Source organism: Ctenopharyngodon idella, chromosome 2 (genome assembly GCF_019924925.1).
Source record: "Ctenopharyngodon idella isolate HZGC_01 chromosome 2, HZGC01, whole genome shotgun sequence".
Classification (NCBI taxonomy): domain Eukaryota; kingdom Metazoa; phylum Chordata; class Actinopteri; order Cypriniformes; family Xenocyprididae; genus Ctenopharyngodon; species Ctenopharyngodon idella.
This window is the reverse complement of record NC_067221.1, coordinates 40712340-40731181: the sequence shown is the minus strand read 5'-3', so window position 1 is coordinate 40731181 and position 18842 is coordinate 40712340. Positions and strand designations below refer to the sequence as shown.

The following is an 18842-nucleotide window of genomic DNA, read 5'->3' as shown; positions in this document are numbered from 1 at the left end:
AAAAAGAAAGTCGTCTCAGAAGCAGAGCGAGTGACTATATTTTGATAAGACTGAGAAACTCTTTTGAAATGTACACTGATAAGAGTTTTTAGGAAGTAGGGTGAGTTTGAGTTGTTTAATGAAGCATGAGGAGCCAGTAAGCCCTCTCATGCACATCTTGCTTCTAGTAGATCATGTACTCACTCCAAATATGGGAATTGGCTGACTTTGCGACGTTCCGTGGGTAAAAGTTTTGGTAGAGGAGGGGGTACGGCACATTTTGGCACTTGTGTGAGTGTGTGTGTGTGTTGAGGAAGGGAGGTGGAGGCCACCAGGGAATGAAGCTTGTCTACTCAAACTCAGGTTTAAACCATCGGCAGCAACATTACACTTCAGTGTGGACTCGACTCTCCCCGCTCTCCGGCGTCACTCGACCTCCTCATCTGACAAGGAAAAGCACTGTGATTTCTCTCTTTGTCCAGAAGCTCTCAGTTTCCTCTTCTTTCTCTCTCTGGTAAGACACTCCAAGAGCAAACAGAGCACAATGGAGGCCATTAAGAAGAAGATGCAGATGCTGAAGCTGGATAAGGAGAACGCCATCGACCGGGCGGAGCAGGCCGAGTCTGATAAGAAGGCAGCGGAAGACAAATGCAAACAGGTGAGAGGAGGACACGGATAACAGACTGTTGATAAGAATTGATGTTTGTTAAGTGAGAAAAAAGTACTACAATTGCTGTCAGATCGTAATACTATGGTAATACTATCTATATCAAAGCATCCCAGAATGCACCACATGAAGTTGGTTTACCTGAATTCAGTTTATAACATGCTTAAATGATATACAGCAGCCAACGAAATCTCTAATAATAAATATTTTTAACAATATGCCATTTGAATAGTTTAAGGTGGGATAGTTTGGGAATTCTGGCTTCATTCCCAGACATTCCAGGCATTAGCAGAACCCAAGGAGGTACAGGGCTATAGGAGCAGCAGGAATAATCCAGAAGTGTGCCAGCTGTTTCTCTGGGCCTGGATGTGTTTGGAGTTGTTTACATGTCTCTGGAGTGCAGCATCCCACAAACCTCTCAACATTCCCGAATATTCCACAGCTACAGCATGCCTATATTCTAAACATTTTCAGTTCACTCAAGACCATTTTAAATGATCTATATGTAAGAATTTTCATGTATTCATCGTTGTATTATTATTATTATCATCAATGTGTGAACAGCTTGTAATGAAACATAAAAAACGAGACCTTCCACGACTTCCTAGGTTGTCTATGAAAGCCTGTAGACTGATTTTTATGTGAAGAACTCGGGACGTTTTTGCCGGGAAAATCAAAAGGATGTGACGGTTATGCGCGCTCCCGAGAGCCTCTCTTATAACTTCAATGACATATTAAACGAATGTTCAGGATAATGCAGAAAGAGCCATTCTGTACTGTAATGTCAATGTGTCATGCAAATAAATGGGATTAATTCAAACTATAGTCTCACAGTCAGATAAATATAGTCTTACATATATTTTATAATCAAACTATCATAACACATTTTAATTACCTCATCTGTCGACATGATGCCGGTGAATTGCAGAGCTGGCACACACATATCCAACTCGCTATGCTTAAATTTCTTAACTGTTGTTTTCTCAACGCTGTCATTTTTGTTGTGTTTATTTTGTTACTGAGAGGAAAGCGCGCAGCACATATTTACATATTCATCGAAACGTCACTCTCAGCAACGTGAACGGCGTCTGGATGTTCGTATATCGCTGCGAAGGTATTTCCAACTTCTTTTTACTTCTAAGCGAAGATGAACAAAATCACGTTTAGCCTCTTGCACGCGCACGAGCAGCGAGTTGCTGGCTGCAGTTCACTTAACGGCCACCGGAGTCGCTAATAACAAAATTTCTGAGTTCTACATAAAGCCCCTTTAATGAGATTTTCTTATAGAACATTCAACTCGTGCCTGAAAATGTATGAGTTTGCCTATATCACGCCAAAAACTTCTATTTCTGTATTTAATTTCTGTTTTGTGTGGCGCCATTTTTTACTTTACTATCTTTACTATAGAGACACATGATATGTTAGTGTAATCCTTTTTTTAAAAAAAAAAAACTAACTCTGATCGTTGCATAGTGAGTGGTTTGGAGAAAATTGTCAAAATTTGCATATATATCCCTACACTTTACAATGCAAATAAATAAAATGATTAAAAAAAGTATGTATTAATAAAAATGTTGTATAAATATTAACAACAGCTATATATATATATATATATATAGCTGTTTACTTGAGGTGTTGATGGAATGTGAGTGTTGATAGTCAGAAGATTCCAGATTCTAGAATTAGAATCACACAAACAGTATTCCAGCACAGATCCGCTCTACATTTATGTGTCAGATAGAATAGATCCCCTCTCGTCTGGCATAATCACATTTAACAGTGGCAGATATCAGTGATGTTTGACTGCAGCTGTGCAGACGGGAATATCAGTGTCTCTGAGGACATGCATTGATCACAGGTTCATAATGCTGAGCTGTGTGTTTCATATTTATGGCTTGCAGAGAGTCGTGTACTCCGTGAGGATGGACTGTTTGCATGATCTGAAAATACACACAGCCATCAACACATGAACATGAACTTTCTCACTGAACTTTCTTGAAAGGGCAACGAAGATTAAACAATGATATATGATATTACTTTCATTTGCTGAAGGAAGTCTATCTATCTATCTATCTATCTATCTATCTATCTATCTATCTATCTATCTATCTATCTATCTATCCAGCCATCCATTCATCCATCCATCCATGTTAATCTTATTTTCTGCTGGTTTTGTTTCTACATTAGCTCGAGGATGAGTTGCTTCATCTACAGAAGAAACTGAAAGGAACTGAAGATGAACTGGATAAATATTCAGAAGCTCTCAAAGAGGCTCAGGAGAAGCTGGAGATGTCTGAGAAAAAGGCATCAGATGTGAGTATTCAAGAATTATTTCTCTTCAATGAGACGTTGGTTTTTGGTTAAACAGCATCATCAAAATCAAAAACACATGTGATCACAATAATGGCTCTCTCGTAGCTTTTATATGCATGTGGCAAATATTTGCACCTGGTCGAGATGAGGAAGCTTCAGACAGATTGTTCTCATTCCAGCGACAATCACAGTGGGAGCATGTCAGCAGCTCCATGTGGAAAAAAATGGGAAGAAAAAGTTTCCCCACATTCCTTTTCGGCTACCGCTGACAGCCTCGAATAAATGTCTTTCCCACTCATTCTGTTGCCGGACGCCCCAGAGACGTCAAACGTCTTCAGTGTGCAATTTTCTAGCAAGACTTACTTGAACTCATCAGCCTTTTTTTTTTTTAACATAACAACCTCGGAATGCTGTGGAATCTGGGCTCACATGCAGAGGAAATGGATATTTAGGGCGAAAGCCACCTCTGAAACCCATGGGGAGAAAATCCAGACCGCAAAGCATGAGAGCCAGAGCTGCACAACCGAGAAGCATTATAAAAAAACTGTCTGGACGTGACGTCCACCGTCCCAGAGCTGCGTTCTTCTAAAGCACTGGGAGAGAATGTGCTGCAGAATTCTTAAAGGGATAGTATAAATAATAAGCCTATTCATTTTCTTCTGTTCTTCCATACAATGAAACCATGCCAAGCTTCAAAAAGACCATGAAAGTATCATTAAAAAAAAAAATCTTTATGACTCCTGTGCTATATTTTTTGACATTTACATTATGCATTTGGCAGACACTTTCATCTAAACCGACTTAATGCATTCAAGGCATGCATTTTTTTTAGTCAGCAAACCCTGTAAATGTAATGTAACTAAATTATCGCCCAGCTCTTTATATAAAGTTTGCATGTTCAACTTTATCCGCATACATACAGTACACTCACATAAAGTGATATAGCAACTCTTGATTGATTGTATCGTTGCAAAATGTAAACTATAAACTACATCCAGCTCTAATCTGCTAAATGTGACTATAAAGCATTAAAATATTAAGATATTATAAACATTAATGTCATGATTTTCTGCTTTGAAACAATCTGTATTGTGAAAAGACTATATAAATACATTTGACGGCTTGATGCAGTCTTCTAAAGCCATTTGATAGCTTGAATGCATGACTGTATGTATCATTGAGTGGAAAATGAAGAAATAAGCTCTGTTCCCGAACCTAGACAACATTTTAAGTCATCATAGAAGAGTTTATGATGTGAATGCAGCAAAATTGTGCTGCTTTCTAAGATACCTTCTTTTGGGAATCACAGAATGCATTGCTTTAAATACACTACACTGAAAAACATTTGTTGTAGGATTTACGCTGAAACAAGTTTTCATTCAGAAATTGCTAGTAAATTTCACAAAGAAACACCAAGAGTAACACATTGAATTAAAGGGTTAGTTCACCCAAAAATTAAATTTCTGTCATTAATTACTCACCCTCATGCCGTTCCACACCCGTAAGACCTTCGTTCATCTTCGGAACACAAATTAAGATATTTTGATGAAATCCGAGAGGTTTTTTTTTATCCTCCATTGAAAGCAACAACATTAACATCATTCAATGTCCAGAAAAGTAGTAAAAACATCGTTAAAATAGTTAACATGACTTCAGTGGTTCAACTTTAATGTTATGAAGAGACGAACAAAACAAAAGAAATTTGTCTCTCCCCTGTCATTCTGCTACGCTATTTACTTTGCAGAACTTCCGTTTTTACGTCCAAAAGCCGGCTCAGTATTGTCCGGCTCCTGAATCAGCATCACACGCATGCGTTGTGCTGCTCACGTGACCAGAGCCGGACAATATTCAGCCGACGTTCAGACGTAAACACGGATAATATTAAGGTTGAACCACTGTAGTCACGTTGACTATTTTAACAATGTTTTTACTACTTTTCTGGACATTGAATGATGTTAATGTCGTTTGCTTTTTGGAGGATAAAAAAACCTCTCGGATTTCATCAAAAATATCTTAATTTGTGTTCTGAAGATGAACGAAGGTCTTACGGGTGCGGAACGACATGAGGGTGAGTAATTAATGACAGAAATTTTATTTTTGGGTGAACTAACCCTTTAAATGTGAAGTTTTGAAGTAGATAGACTGAACTAGTATTTTATAGTAAAACGTACTCCAATAATCTTTGCATTATTTACAACTCCCAAAAAACATTTTTACAGTGTATAAATATTCTTTCAAATATATATGCAATGCCAAAAGTATTTATAATAGTTGTTGTCCTGTTTTACCTAATATTTGTGTCTTATGTATTTTTATGATCATTAGAATATTACACGATAAGTGCAACATACTAATCACTGAAGGTTTGATTTAAGCCATAAGCCATTCAAGACTTTGCGTTAAACTGATTTTACCCTTAACCGTGGTAAAATCACCTTGGTTTATTGCTTTTATAAAACAGTGGGTAAAGCATTATGATATATAACACATCATGGTTTAATAAATAATAATAATTGGAGTAAAGTATTCTTCTGGCAAGGAATGCAATTCATGAGTCTGACTGTAGGCTGTCATACAGTGAAGCAATGAAGCATTCATATAAAATTTAGCTCATGTGATTAGCATGTCAGAACTATCCATATTATATATTTTACTGAGTCAGACAATAGATCTATTTCTGTCTGGACTGTCTGGAGAACGTGTTTCCGAGCACAGCGTGTGAAATTCATCAGCATGCAGTCAGATTGGGAACAAGTTGTCTGATCCGTCCCATAACTGTTGTAAGAGGGCCAATGATCACAACAGCACTTCCTGCTGAAGAATACAGTATGTGTGCTGAACATATGGAGCCCCTTTCAGTGTGTATGAGCGACCAAACATGAGCTATATGTACAAATAACAGATGCATGTGATTTAAATAGGTCGCCATCTCATAGTTTTGCTGTTAGGTGTTAACAAGTTGGTATATATGGATTAAAGTTGATATATAAGGATTAAAATCATTTTAACTTAGTAGTCTTTATTTAACTTATTTTTTTGTTTGTTTTCGAAAAACAAAGCTTTAAAAATCACATTTGGGGTGTAATTCTTTGTAATTTATTTTGTAGAAAAATAAGTGAAAAAATTGAGCATTATTTCATTTTCAGAAGTATCCAATGTATGTATATATTTCCATATATTTTAATTTTAAAGGGGTCCTTGATTATGATTTCATAATTACGACGCTCAAAGTTCAATGCAAAGGGAGATATTTCCTTTTACAGAAATCGCTTTTTAAGGACTACAACTAACGGCTGGTAGGGACTACAACGAGCTTCTTCCTGGGTTAGTGACATCACTAACCCTAAAATTTATGTAAAACCTGCCCCTGAGAACACGCAACAAAAGGGGTGAGGCCATGTTGGGCTGCTTTAGAGAAGAGGAAGAGTTGTTGTAGTAGAGTGTTGTTGTCATGCCGTCATTTTACACCGGACTGCTTCACAAACGAAGATCAATTCAATGTTGGATTTGCACAAAAGATTAACATGACGGCTCATGCTAGTCGATGAGTTGAATCAACTCCACAGCAACTACATAAATTTATCCACTAACCATTCAGAAACGTTCAGTTTCATATTAAAAGTTGTAACTTCTTCCTGAGTCTCTCCTTCAGTGTCAGACTCCGGTTTGAACAATGTAAGGCTGAACACCGTTACTGACAATCCTCATTTTGGCTGCGTGAGATTCTCCAGCTTTGTTGTTGTTGAGCAACTGAAGCGCGAGCTGTTAAAGCTCCACCCTCTTCTGGAAAGGGGACCGGGAGCAGCAGCTCATTTGCATTTAAAGGGACACACACAAAAAAGGCGTGTTTTTGCTCACACCCAAATAGGGGCAAATTTGACAAGCTATAATTAATGATCTGTGGGGATTTTGAGCTGAAACTTCACACACACATTTTAGGGACACCAGAGACTTATATTACATCTTGTGAAAGGGGCATTATAGCCCCCCTTTAAGTTAATAATCCTTCTAAACTCGATGTTGTAAATGTGCAAGACATTTTAGAAAAATGATGCATGTACTGTATGTCCCCTGTTAACATTGTTAATGAATAAATGATTTAAACTGTGTGAAAAGAGTGTTTATTTTTATGTGCATTGAAGATTTTACCTCAACACTGATGTAATATGTCTAGAAGTCAGCACATAATAGTAGCAGAAGTCAAACAGGAACACCACCCACAATGTCATCTGAAACCCGCATCTTCTTCCTGGGATTGGACTTTTTTTTTTTTTTTTTTTTTTTGGCGCATTCCTGCCCTTTTTTCCAGGATTCCTCATTCTGCAGCGCCGCGCCAATGGAAAGTTTGCGACATTTTTAAGAAGAAGCCTATAAGCGGATCCATATCTGCACTCTTTATTTATGACGTTATCTCTTTAGAAATCTGCTTTTTCAGCTGGATTTTGTCTCTTTGGGACGTTTCTGGTTCGCTCAGGTGGTTTGTATGAAGGTTTGGAGATGTCTGTGAAGTCTTTAGACGCCGTGAAGAGGAAGATCCAGTGTCTGCAGCAGCAGGCGGATGAGGCGCATGACAGAGCGCAGTTTCTGCAGACACAACTGGACAATGAACGAGACCTGCGCGAGAAAGTGAGGAATCCATCTTACCTCCTCTTTCTTTCTCTGCTGCTTCTTTCTGATGCTTTTCGCTCGTTTCAGTGCTCGCTGAACAGACAGTGGAGAGCGGGGCTAGTTGTCACACTTGAATGTTTCTCAGGGTAGCTTATATAGCGTGTTGCTACTGTATTTGAACATGTTGTTGAAGTTGCCAGATCTCTGCATCGCTCAAAATTACAGTTGCACAATTGCTTGTTTTCTTTTTACAGTCGTTTAAATCTGAGAATGTTAATTTTGTGAATTTTATCCTTAAAAATTTCAATAGGCACATTGCATAGCTTAGCTTGGCTCTATAGCGGGGCATGTTGTCACAAACTATGTGGTGTAAATGATTTAGTGAACATCTGTCTTTTAATAGTTTATTATTTAGCTATATCCTAAATTTAAATAATAAAAAACTTATAAACAAAATAGGCTATACAAAAGTATTAAACCATTGTTTTGGCCAATAAATATAGTGACGACTTAAATAAAAAATAAAAATACTCTTGTTTTAACAACACAAGGTTTAAATTAAAATCTACCTTCATTAAGGTTTAGGGAAAACAAGTGTGTAATCAGGGTTATTTGTCACATGTGTTTTAAATTTTGTCATTTTATCCTCTTCTTCATTAGTTTCTTTTAGCCACAACAAGGGTTTGGTATGAATTGTTTTGTGTTTTATAATTGTTTTACTGTTTAAAAGATATGTTGTTAGATATGTTGTTGAATATAAACTCTAAAAAAATGCTGGGTTAAAAACAACCCGAGTTGGATTGAAAATGGACAAACCCAGCGATTTGGTTGTTTTAACCCAGTGGTTGGGTTAAATGTTTGCCCAACGTGCTGGATAGTTTTATTTAACTCAACTATTGTTTAAAAATGACTGTATTGCTTGCTTAAAATGAACCCAAAATAGGTTGGAAATTAACATTTATTAATATGATTAATGAATAATAATTAAACTATAAACATGTATTAAATTGCTTATTAATAATGTTCACCTTTTGATTATTATTGTTGCCTCTAGTAATTATGTGTCAGATTTTTAATTTCCAACATATTTTGGGTTCATTTTAAGCCATATAGTCATTTTAAACAATAGTTGGGTTAAATAAAACTGCCCAGCACGCTGGGTCAAACAACCCAGTCGCTGGTTTTGTCCATTTTCAACCCAACTTGAGTTGGTTTTTAACCCAGCATTTTTAGAGTGTGGCTAGTAGAAATCAGTGCAAATAAATAGCAGGTTCCCATTGTGACAACTTACCCCATAATGTGACAACATGCCCCTCTATAGTCAACCTGTGTTAAATGAACTTGGGCAATAATGGTGGAAAAGTTCATTAGCTTTTTTCTTTTTTTGTAGTCAAGATTTTGTGTCTATAAAAATTGACTTTCTTGAGAAATATCAACAGTAGCATTGCATTCTGGTGTGATTTAAAAGACTTTTAACTTGATGGGTTTAAATCAGCTTGTGTTGAATGTTCATGCAAAATACTGTCTCTCAGGGTGGGTTTGGAAAACCACTTTAACCTGGATGTTAAAGTGGGATTTTTCTCCACTTGGAGGTGAGAAAAATTTTATTTTTGAAGTAGACATACATCTCAACTTGTTACCTCATCTGCATTTCTGCTCGCTTAGACCCGTTTTATAGTGGAAACATTAAACTAAATCCATAACATGATCCCATGGGAACCCCTAAAAGGTTCTAAATACGGAACCCTTTAAGATTCTATATAGAACCTTTTCTTCTGAGAGTGTAATAAGCAGCACACATACTGTGTTTTTTACATCCTCACTTCCTGTCTTATTTGTTGCGGTTTGCTTTGAAATTCTTGACCCAGATGTGTTTTCAGCCATACAGCTTAGGAAAGGCACGAGTTGTCACTTACTAAATACATGCAGCAGATGCCGTGGTCTGAAATGATTTGTACTGCATGTGCTCAATGATCTGGTTCCTCACCTTCAGCTGATATGGAGCAGATTTATGCTCTCCAGTGGAGCTCCTGCACTAGTTGATTTACTTTTGAATGGTTTCGTGGACGAGCCTCCGTCTGTCTCAGTCTCAAATGTAGTTTTAAAACACATAATGCAATGCAATACAATGATGATTGAGAGATGAACAAATAAACCTTCCTCAAAAGCCTGATGATCAAATTTAATACACACATTTGAACATGACTTTTACAATTATACCAAAAGGCCTTTTACTTGCTATAAAAGTATCATTCAGATGACAGAAGGACTGTATTAGATTGTGTACAACAGGTTTTAAGCAAGGTTTTGATCATGTTGATAATTATAAATGCATATGTCAAATGCATTTGTGCATTAAAGACCAAAAGCATTTGATATTTTCCTTGCAGCCATTTTGCTTTGTGACTTTTAAGGAGTCATATAATGATATGATAATGTCATGCGTGTTTGAGCACCTTATAAGGCGTGAGGCCCACTGATCAGTACAGAAGGAAGGGGGCGTGGCCAGAGGACTAACTCTCATTCAAATGAGTGAAACTGAAAGAAGGAGCTGTCACTCTTTGTGGGTTAAAAACTATGATTTCTCAGGGTTTAAACGGTTAGTTCACCCAAAAATTAAATTTTTGTAACAACCTTACCCATGTCATTTTGATGGTGTTAGTTTTGGTTTTAGTTTACTGTAATAACCCTGGCCTGACGCTTACATTGTTTGAAATGAGTTTCAACAATATAGAAACAGCACTTTTATTGGCAACTCAGGGGTCACTAAAAAATCTAAATATTTAAAAATTAGAAAGACAAAGGGCATCAGTATAATTTTGTAAATAATGGACATTAAAATTCAAGTAAAAAACTATGGAATTTCTATTCCAAGATCCTAGTGGATAAACTGAAATGTCTTTATGTTAAATTTTAAATTAATTTATGCTAGAATTTCAGTTTATCCAGTAGGATCATGGCAAATTCTTTTAGGATTATAATCCAGACCACATAATCATAGCATTCCTAGAGAGGCTTCTCACTGCAGAGTCAATGGGTGGAGCTTAAAGGATGTAATGGGTGGAGCTTGACGTCCAGCTCCCCTCTCTGGACGTAATGGGTGGAGCTTGAAAGTCCAGCCACACCCTAACTCTATCCCTAAACCTAACTAGGTGAAGCTCCATCCATTAGGTCAAAAAAGGTGGAGCTGAACTAGGTCAAACTCCACAGATGGCGTCCAGAGAGGGGGATCTGTACATCATTTGGCTCTGCTGTGAGCACCACTTGTTCCATTAGGATCTTTGATCCTGCCTCATTCCTTCCGATTACTAACCGGGATCTTTAACCACTGCTTCTCTGTATGTGCACAGGCGGAAGGTGACGTAGCCTCACTGAACCGCAGGATCCAGCTGGTGGAAGAGGAGCTGGACCGGGCTCAGGAAAGACTGTCCACCGCGCTCCAGAAACTAGAGGAGGCAGAGAAGGCAGCGGATGAGAGCGAGAGGTCAGTATGCGAACACACACAGTCAAGTCACTTTATTTATATAGCGCTTAATACAATACAGATTGTTTCAAAACAGCTTTACAGGAATAAACAGGGGAATAATGATTCAGTGATGCAAACAATTCAATTGTGCTGTAAAGCCATATTTAAAACAAAAAAATGACAAAAATGACAAAAAATGAAATTGAAATTCAAAATATTAACAAAAAATATAATGTACATCAGTTGCACACTAAAATGCATAACAAACATGTGTATGATCTGTTTATCTGTGTCTGGGAAACAGTATTTTTGTGTGTGTCTTTTGCATCCAGAGGCATAAAGGTGATTGAAAACCGTGCAATGAAAGATGAGGAGAAAATGGAAATTCAGGAAATACAGCTCAAAGAAGCCAAACACATCGCTGAGGACGCCGACCGCAAATATGAGGAGGTCAGACACACACACTTATAATACAGTTTACAGATATAGTACTTTATCATTTGAATCAAGAGTGCTTCTGTAAATAGCCTCTGTGTTAAAGAGAGACCTGTGTGTGTGTGTGTGTGTGTGTGTGTGTTTGCAGGTCGCTCGTAAGCTGGTGATTTTGGAGGGTGAATTGGAAAGGGCAGAAGAGAGAGCAGAGATCGCAGAACTGTTAGTACACATCTTTAACTGACCCACTAAGTTCAACACAATAAACACATTTTAAAGAGGACCTATTGACTTTTATTACATGTTTGTCTTTCTTTAGTGTGTAATGTTGCTGTTTGAGCATGAAAAAGCTCTGCAAAGTTAAAAAGTCCCTCCAGCGGAAGTTATTCCCTGAAGTCAACTCCCTGAAACGCCTCCATTGTAGTCTTGAGTTTTCTTCCAGGAACAAACACATCACAATATTCCTCATTTAAATAATTCCCGCCCAAGGCATATGCAGAATAAAGGGGCGGGGCCTGGTTGAGTTAGTTAGTAGTGTGTTGAAACTGGTGGTTATGGTAAGGGGCGGGACATTTCCCAAATACGCTCGAAGCGCTTGACCAATCACAACAAACTGCTCCAGCCGACCAATCAGAGCACATTACGGTTTTCGGAAGGAGGGGCTTCATAGAGAGAGGAACTAAACAGAGCGTTACTGACAGACTAAAAAAAAGGTGAAGAATACTAACATTTTATTTATTTTCACAGTAAAGGTGGAGATCTGGAGGAAGAACTGAAAAATGTAACCAACAACCTCAAGTCCTTAGAAGCCCAATCAGATAAGGTAAGTCAGCTGACCCATAATTCCATGGGGCAGAACAAATTTCTGTGTAAATTCTTCATAAATGCATTCTGATCTAAGTTGTTGCATTGAACTGAATGTGACGATTGTAAGAGGGCTTTTACAAATGATTTACGCAGAAGATGCTTGTTTCATGAATGAGGCCCATAGTATTGAACAATAATCAAATGCTCTCATAGAACGTATGACATCTGGGAAATCAGATTCATCTTAGTGATTTGGTACTTTCAAATGGTTAATTTCAGTGAGTCATTGAGTCATTTCCCAACAGTATTACCAGAAGCCCCTGTGCATCATTTTATATCTTCTTCTTTGGTTGCAAAATAAATGTTCGCTGTCAATTTTCTTATTCAGTCTATGTCATAGTAGTAATTTTATATATTGTTGGGCCTATGCATTTCATGATAATATCAATAAATGTAACTACTTTACATTTCAATTTACGTTTGCACAAACTCTGGTGCACAATAAATGTCTCTACTTGATGTCCAGTGTGAAATCTGAGCTCTAAAGTAAAACCAGTTGAGAACCAGTGGTCTAAATAACCTTTGGCTTGTTTTCTGTCCGTAGTATTCAGAGAAAGAGGACAAGTATGAAGACGAGATCAAAGTTCTCACTGATAAACTGAAAGAGGTGGGAAAGTTTAACCTAAAACAACTGTTTATTCGAATAGTTTTGCATGCAAGTCTTTCTTTCTTTTGTCAAATATGCTTTACACAAGTACACAATGCAGACGCAAATCCATGGCCAACCCACTGCAAGCGTGCAATTTGAATGTGTTTTTGTGTTACTCTGACAGTAGCAAACTTTCATACTCAAGGAGGCAATAGACTTTCCTTCAAATGCAAATTGCATTAAACCAGATGTGTCATTATTAAGGTTCAACTTTAACTCTTTCCCCACCATTGACGGAATTTTCCTGAAATACATGTTTTCACTGTTATTCAGTAGGGGGCACTATTACGCATCTGGATCAAAATTGCTTCCGGTGGCTGAGGGGAAAGAGATAAAGTCAGCATGAAATGGAAGTTGTGATAGTCTTTTCTTCCCTATTGTGACATATATATACAAGGGAAACATCTTCTGGAACAAGAACAAATGTGGGACAGGACTTGATTTTGTCCATCAGGAATTGATTGGATGGTTGAATGGTTGTGGTTTGCGATTGGTGGATCTCATGTGAGTGACAGGTTGCCCCGCCCTCATGCCAGTAAACATGTCATCAGAGAAGAGAAGAGATGTCACTACAATGTTTTTGATTATTTTGATTCAAGATTACAAAGCACATGTGCATGGATAAATCATTTATAATAAATGCTGCAATATTCCATAAAAAATAAGAATTGTCAGTTTTGATTTCATGGTGACTTAAACTAACTTGCTCAGGAAGATTCTTTTTAAAATAAATGAAATGTATAATGGATTTACATGCATTTGCATTTTGCATAGAGTATATTTCAGGCCATTCTCTAATGTTTCTTTCCCTCTGTGTTTCCCCCCACAGGTCGAGACTCGTGCTGAGTTTGCTGAAAGGACGGTGGCCAAACTGGAAAAGACCATCGATGACCTCGAGGGTAAGTTGCCTCTTCCCGTTTCTCCAGCTGTGATTCACTGTTCCTCCCTCAGTACGGAGGAATTCCAGCTAATGACGTCATTAAAACCATCAGCTGGAATTTAACCTTTGCCACCTTTGACTGTGTGCGGCAGCTAGTCGAGCTTTACTTGTCCTTTCATTGTAGTGAAAGAAAGAAGAGCGGTAATAGTGTTAGCATGTTTGACCTGTTCAACTGATCTTTTTAAATAGTTTTTGCTAAACTGGAGATTAACCTCACATAATGAGCTGGATAATGACACTATTGTCTTCTGTAGAGCTGCTTTACAGCTGAAATTGAAGTTACTTTGAAACAATCTGTATTGTATAAAGTGCTATAGAAATAAACATGACTTGACATCATAATGGATATACATACTTGTAAATGCAGAACAAATGCACAAATTGGAGTGTTTAGCAGTACGGAACCCCGCACATGACATGCAGAAAAATAATAGTAGGCTAGATCATGCGCACGGTTTAGCAAATCGAGGGAACCAAATAGTAAATCGAGCTTACGATTTAGCAAATCAAGGGAACGAGTTAGTAAATTGAGGGAACGAAATAGTAAATCGCGTGCACAATTTAGCAAATCGAGGGAACGAATTAGTAAATTGTGGTTACTAAATAGTAAATCGTGCGCACGATTTAGCAAATCGAGGGAACGAATTAGTAAATTGAGGGAACAAAATAGTAAATCGTGCGCATGATTTAGCAAATCGAGGGAACAAAATAGTAAATCGTGCGCACGATTTAGCAAATCGAGGGAACGAATTAGTAAATCGAGGGAACAAAATAGTAAATCGAGCGCATGATTTAGCAAATCAAGGGAACGAATTAGTAAATTGAGGGAACAAAATAGTAAATCGTGCGCATGATTTAGCAAATCGAGGGAACGAATTAGTAAATCGAGGGAACAAAATAGTAAATCGTGCGCACGATTTAGCAAATCGAGGGAACGAATTAGTAAATCAAGGGAACAAAATAGTAAATCGTGCGCATGATTTAGCAAATTGAGGGAACGAATTAGTAAATTGAGGGAACGAAATAGTAAATCGCATGCACGATTTAGCAAATCGAGGGAACGAATTAGTAAATTGAGGGAACGAAATAGTAAATCGTGCACGATTTAGCAAATCGAGGGAACTAATTAGTAAATCGAGGGAACAAAATAGTAAATCGAGCGCACGATTTAGCAAATCGAGGGAACTAATTAGTAAATCGAGGGAACAAAATAGTAAATCGAGCGCATGATTTAGCAAATCGAGGGAACTAATTAGTAAATCGAAGGAACAAAATAGTAAATCGTGCGCACGATTTAGCAAATCGAGGGAACTAATTAGTAAATCGAGGGAACAAAATAGTAAATCGAGCGCATGATTTAGCAAATCGAGGGAACTAATTAGTAAATCGAAGGAACAAAATAGTAAATCGTGCGCACGATTTAGCAAATCGAGGGAACGAATTAGTAAATCGAGGGAACAAAATAGTAAATCGAGCGCATGATTTAGCAAATCGAGGGAACTAATTAGTAAATCGAGGGAACAAAATAGTAAATCGAGTGCATGATTTAGCAAATCGAGGGAACTAATTAGTAAATCGAAGGAACAAAATAGTAAATCGTGCGCACGATTTAGCAAATCGAGGGAACTAATTAGTAAATCGAGGGAACAAAATAGTAAATCGAGCGCATGATTTAGCAAATCGAGGGAACTAATTAGTAAATCGAAGGAACAAAATAGTAAATCGTGCGCACGATTTAGCAAATCGAGGGAACTAATTAGTAAATCGAGGGAACAAAATAGTAAATCGAGCGCATGATTTAGCAAATCGAGGGAACTAATTAGTAAATCGAGGGAACAAAATAGTAAATCGAGTGCATGATTTAGCAAATCGAGGGAACTAATTAGTAAATCGAAGGAACAAAATAGTAAATCGTGCGCACGATTTAGCAAATCGAGGGAACTAATTAGTAAATTGAGGGAACAAAATAGTAAATCGAGCGCATGATTTAGCAAATCGAGGGAACGAATTAGTAAATTGAGGGAACGAAATAGTAAATCGCGTGCACGATATGCAAATCGAGGGAACGAATTAGTAAATCGAGGGAATGAATTAGTAAATCGAACGCATGACTTAGCAAATCGAGGGAACAAATTAGTAAATCGAGCACACTTTAGCAAATCAAGGGAATGAATTAGTAAATCGAGTGCACGATTTAGTAAATCGAAGGAACGAAATAGTAAATTGTGTGCTTTAATGTGTACTTCAATGTTTGCACTTTTTTTTCAGGTTACTTCCCCCTTCAGCTTTTTTCTTTCCTTTACATTTATAAACTCTTTTCTCGTCTTCTGTTCCAAAATCTACCTAGAAAGCATTTAAAGAGGACCTATTATGCTTTTTTACATGTTCAGCTAGTGATGTGCTGTGTCTTGTCCACTCGGACCTGTTGAACTTATTGTTTCCTTTCTTTTTCTTTCTCTAATTTCCTGTTCCTGTTTCCTGCTTCGTCCATCCTGGGCCGAAACGCCTCTCCTTTCTGCTCTTGACCTTTGACCTCCAGATGAACTCTATGGTCAGAAGCAGAAATTCAAGGCCATTAGTGAAGAGCTGGATCTTGCCCTCACAGATATGACCTCCTTATAGATGGTTTCATGTGTCAGCAGTGCTTGAGCTGAATATTATGAGTGCCAAGATGTTATTCTGTAATATGTCAGTGGAACATGCTGGATGTAAGACAGATGCATCATTATTACTGAATCAGAACTGTGATTGACAGCCTTCTCATTCAATCAAGCACTGCTGCTCTGCATAAATTACCCTGTGGCTTCCTGATTGGCTTTGCCTCTGTCTCTCTTTCTCTGCTCACCCATGTGCCTTATGTATTTTGCACTCTCTTAAACTCTCTCTAAAACTTAATAAAATATTTTTCTGCTCTTTGAACACTCCCACTTGTTTCATTTTCTTACTTTTACGAATATAACATTTTTCCTGCCTCTCTGATCTTTAAGTCTAGTCTTAATCTTTCTCCTTTCAGTCATCTTTGTAGCTCTTTTCATAGAGACAAAGTACTAAAGAAGCGCTTATCAACTTTTTTATGAGACATGTAATAATTACTTCATATTTAAGGTGTTAATGATTTTCTTTTGTATAGCGTAATACTAAATATAGTGCTTACATGTACATTTATGCATTTAGTAGATGCTTTTATTCAAAATGATTTACAATAGTGGTACAAAAGCGATTCATAGAGCCAACAATATTCATAATATATATTTGTAATGTAATATATTTATAATATATAGACTAGGAAGCAGGCTTGAGAAGAGGAGAAATGCAGACTCTTTTTGCTGAGATATAATATTGTATACTGTAGTACTGCTATCTAATATTAAGAACTTTGTAAATATTTCCAAAAACATTTTACTGCAAAATATTCAGATATATGCAATAAATTAGTAGTTTAAGGTTGACAGGGAGACTTGGTTACATAATTTTTGCTTTGGTTTCCATTTCCATGATAACAATTTTTATTAAATATAGTTGAAGTCACACTTGTGGCTCCTACAGAAGCATATATTATAACTTGGGAATCTTAGAACATTGTATTATGCATTATTGGTAAAAAATCAATTTCTCTGTAGAGACAAAATGAATGGGGTTTTACTTCCGTAACCCAGCTGTGGTCTATAGTTTACTGGTTTAAAGCCTGGAAGGAGCAGGTTTGTTATGAAATCAGCACTTTTGAGAGCTGTGTTTACAAAAATTGCACAGATATTTGCAACCAGTGATGTTTATTATATATGTTATGGAATCAGAAAAATCATGTCTTTTAATGCTGGTTTATTTCAGAGAGTCTGGCTGAGGCAAAACAGCAGAACCTGGAGATGCATCAAGTCCTGGATCAAACGCTCCAGGAGCTCAACAGCTTGTGAGCAAACAAGAGAAGAAGAAATCCATGAAGAATCAACATCCCAGAATTTCTGTTGTCAGCCATTCCAGCAGTGTTTTATGTTTAGCTTGTCGAATGTTTTTGTTTTTTTTATGTTGTAAGTTATGTTATTTCCATCCATTATTTTCTGTATTTTAGTTCATAATTTTTCGATTATTTCATAATGCACCTACCTTAGTCCATTAAATAATAATAAATGATCTCTTGTTGCTGCCATTTATGCCATTGATGCAGGTTAAATGCAATTACATAAACCCAAAATACGCCTTTAATGGTTAACAGTACTGACCTGTTGTTGCATGTAAGAAGGTTTTCCATTTTTTTCTAACCTGTCTTCTGTGTAAAGTCAGTGCTGTTTTATTTATTTCTTCTAAAGTGAACATAAAGAGGGAAGTTATACTTAAAACAGTAAAAACACAACAAGTGTCAGAAAATAAACCAATTATTAAATCACGTGTTGGGGAAGTGTATGCAAATGTAACAAAAGACATGAATGCATTTGTAATTTAGCCATTATGTATTGGAACATACAGATTTTTGGCAATAAGAAGTTTGTTATTTAGTGGGATCATTTTGTACCCTTTTTTTCACTGTGGTTTGATGTTTTTATACCTATGTTAAACTAAATAAATGTTTACTTATTTGCACACTACTTTCCAGTCTATGAGAAGTACTTTTTATTATTTTAATCAAAAGGAAAATGAAGCCTGTTTAGGATTAATAAGATTTTCATGACAATTAAACACATTTACCCTCAAATTCTCTTTATTGCAATGAAAAAATATATATTTAATTTTTGCATTAATATAATGGGGAGAGAGAGAGAGAGCTTGATTATAAGGAAAATTAATACCCAGGCCTGAAGCCAACTCTTATAAAGGAATTTGACCAGCCACGCACACTAATTAGTAATGACCTTGAGGCACAGACTTGTGTAAGTAATTGCTGTGAAGGTATGAGGTCTTGTATTAGTTCAGGAAGCACATTTTAGGA

General features: G+C 37.0%; 1 protein-coding gene across 4 annotated transcripts; it reads left to right on the top strand.

Moving 5' to 3' along the window:
* Nucleotides 1-215: 215 nt before the first annotated feature.
* Nucleotides 216-18501, top strand: tpm4b (tropomyosin 4b). Of its 4 annotated transcripts, none has more exons than XM_051869005.1 (9): nt 216-637; nt 2834-2959; nt 10918-11051; nt 11366-11483; nt 11617-11687; nt 12213-12288; nt 12877-12939; nt 13811-13880; nt 16461-16845. In XM_051869005.1, the coding sequence occupies exons 1-9, from the start codon at nt 524-526 to the stop codon at nt 16541-16543; spliced, it is 855 nt and encodes a 284-aa protein (XP_051724965.1). In that variant the 5' UTR covers nt 216-523; the 3' UTR covers nt 16544-16845. The 4 variants fall into 4 exon arrangements, with proteins under 4 accessions (XP_051724965.1, XP_051724956.1, XP_051724983.1 ...); XM_051868996.1 differs by lacking the exon at nt 16461-16845 and adding an exon at nt 17750-18501 and having other exon boundaries at nt 222-637; XM_051869023.1 differs by lacking the exons at nt 216-637; nt 2834-2959 and adding an exon at nt 7258-7585.
* Nucleotides 18502-18842: the final 341 nt, after the last annotated feature.

Excerpts from the sequence above, each read along its gene's own strand:
- tpm4b (XM_051868996.1), top strand. The coding sequence starts at position 524 with ATGGAGGCCATTAAGAAGAAGATGCAGATGCTGAAGCTGGATAAGGAG. Across the intron at positions 638-2,833 it reads CGGAAGACAAATGCAAACAG|CTCGAGGATGAGTTGCTTCA; the intron begins GTGAGAGGAGGA and ends TTTCTACATTAG. Across the intron at positions 13,881-17,749 it reads GACCATCGATGACCTCGAGG|AGAGTCTGGCTGAGGCAAAA; the intron begins GTAAGTTGCCTC and ends GGTTTATTTCAG.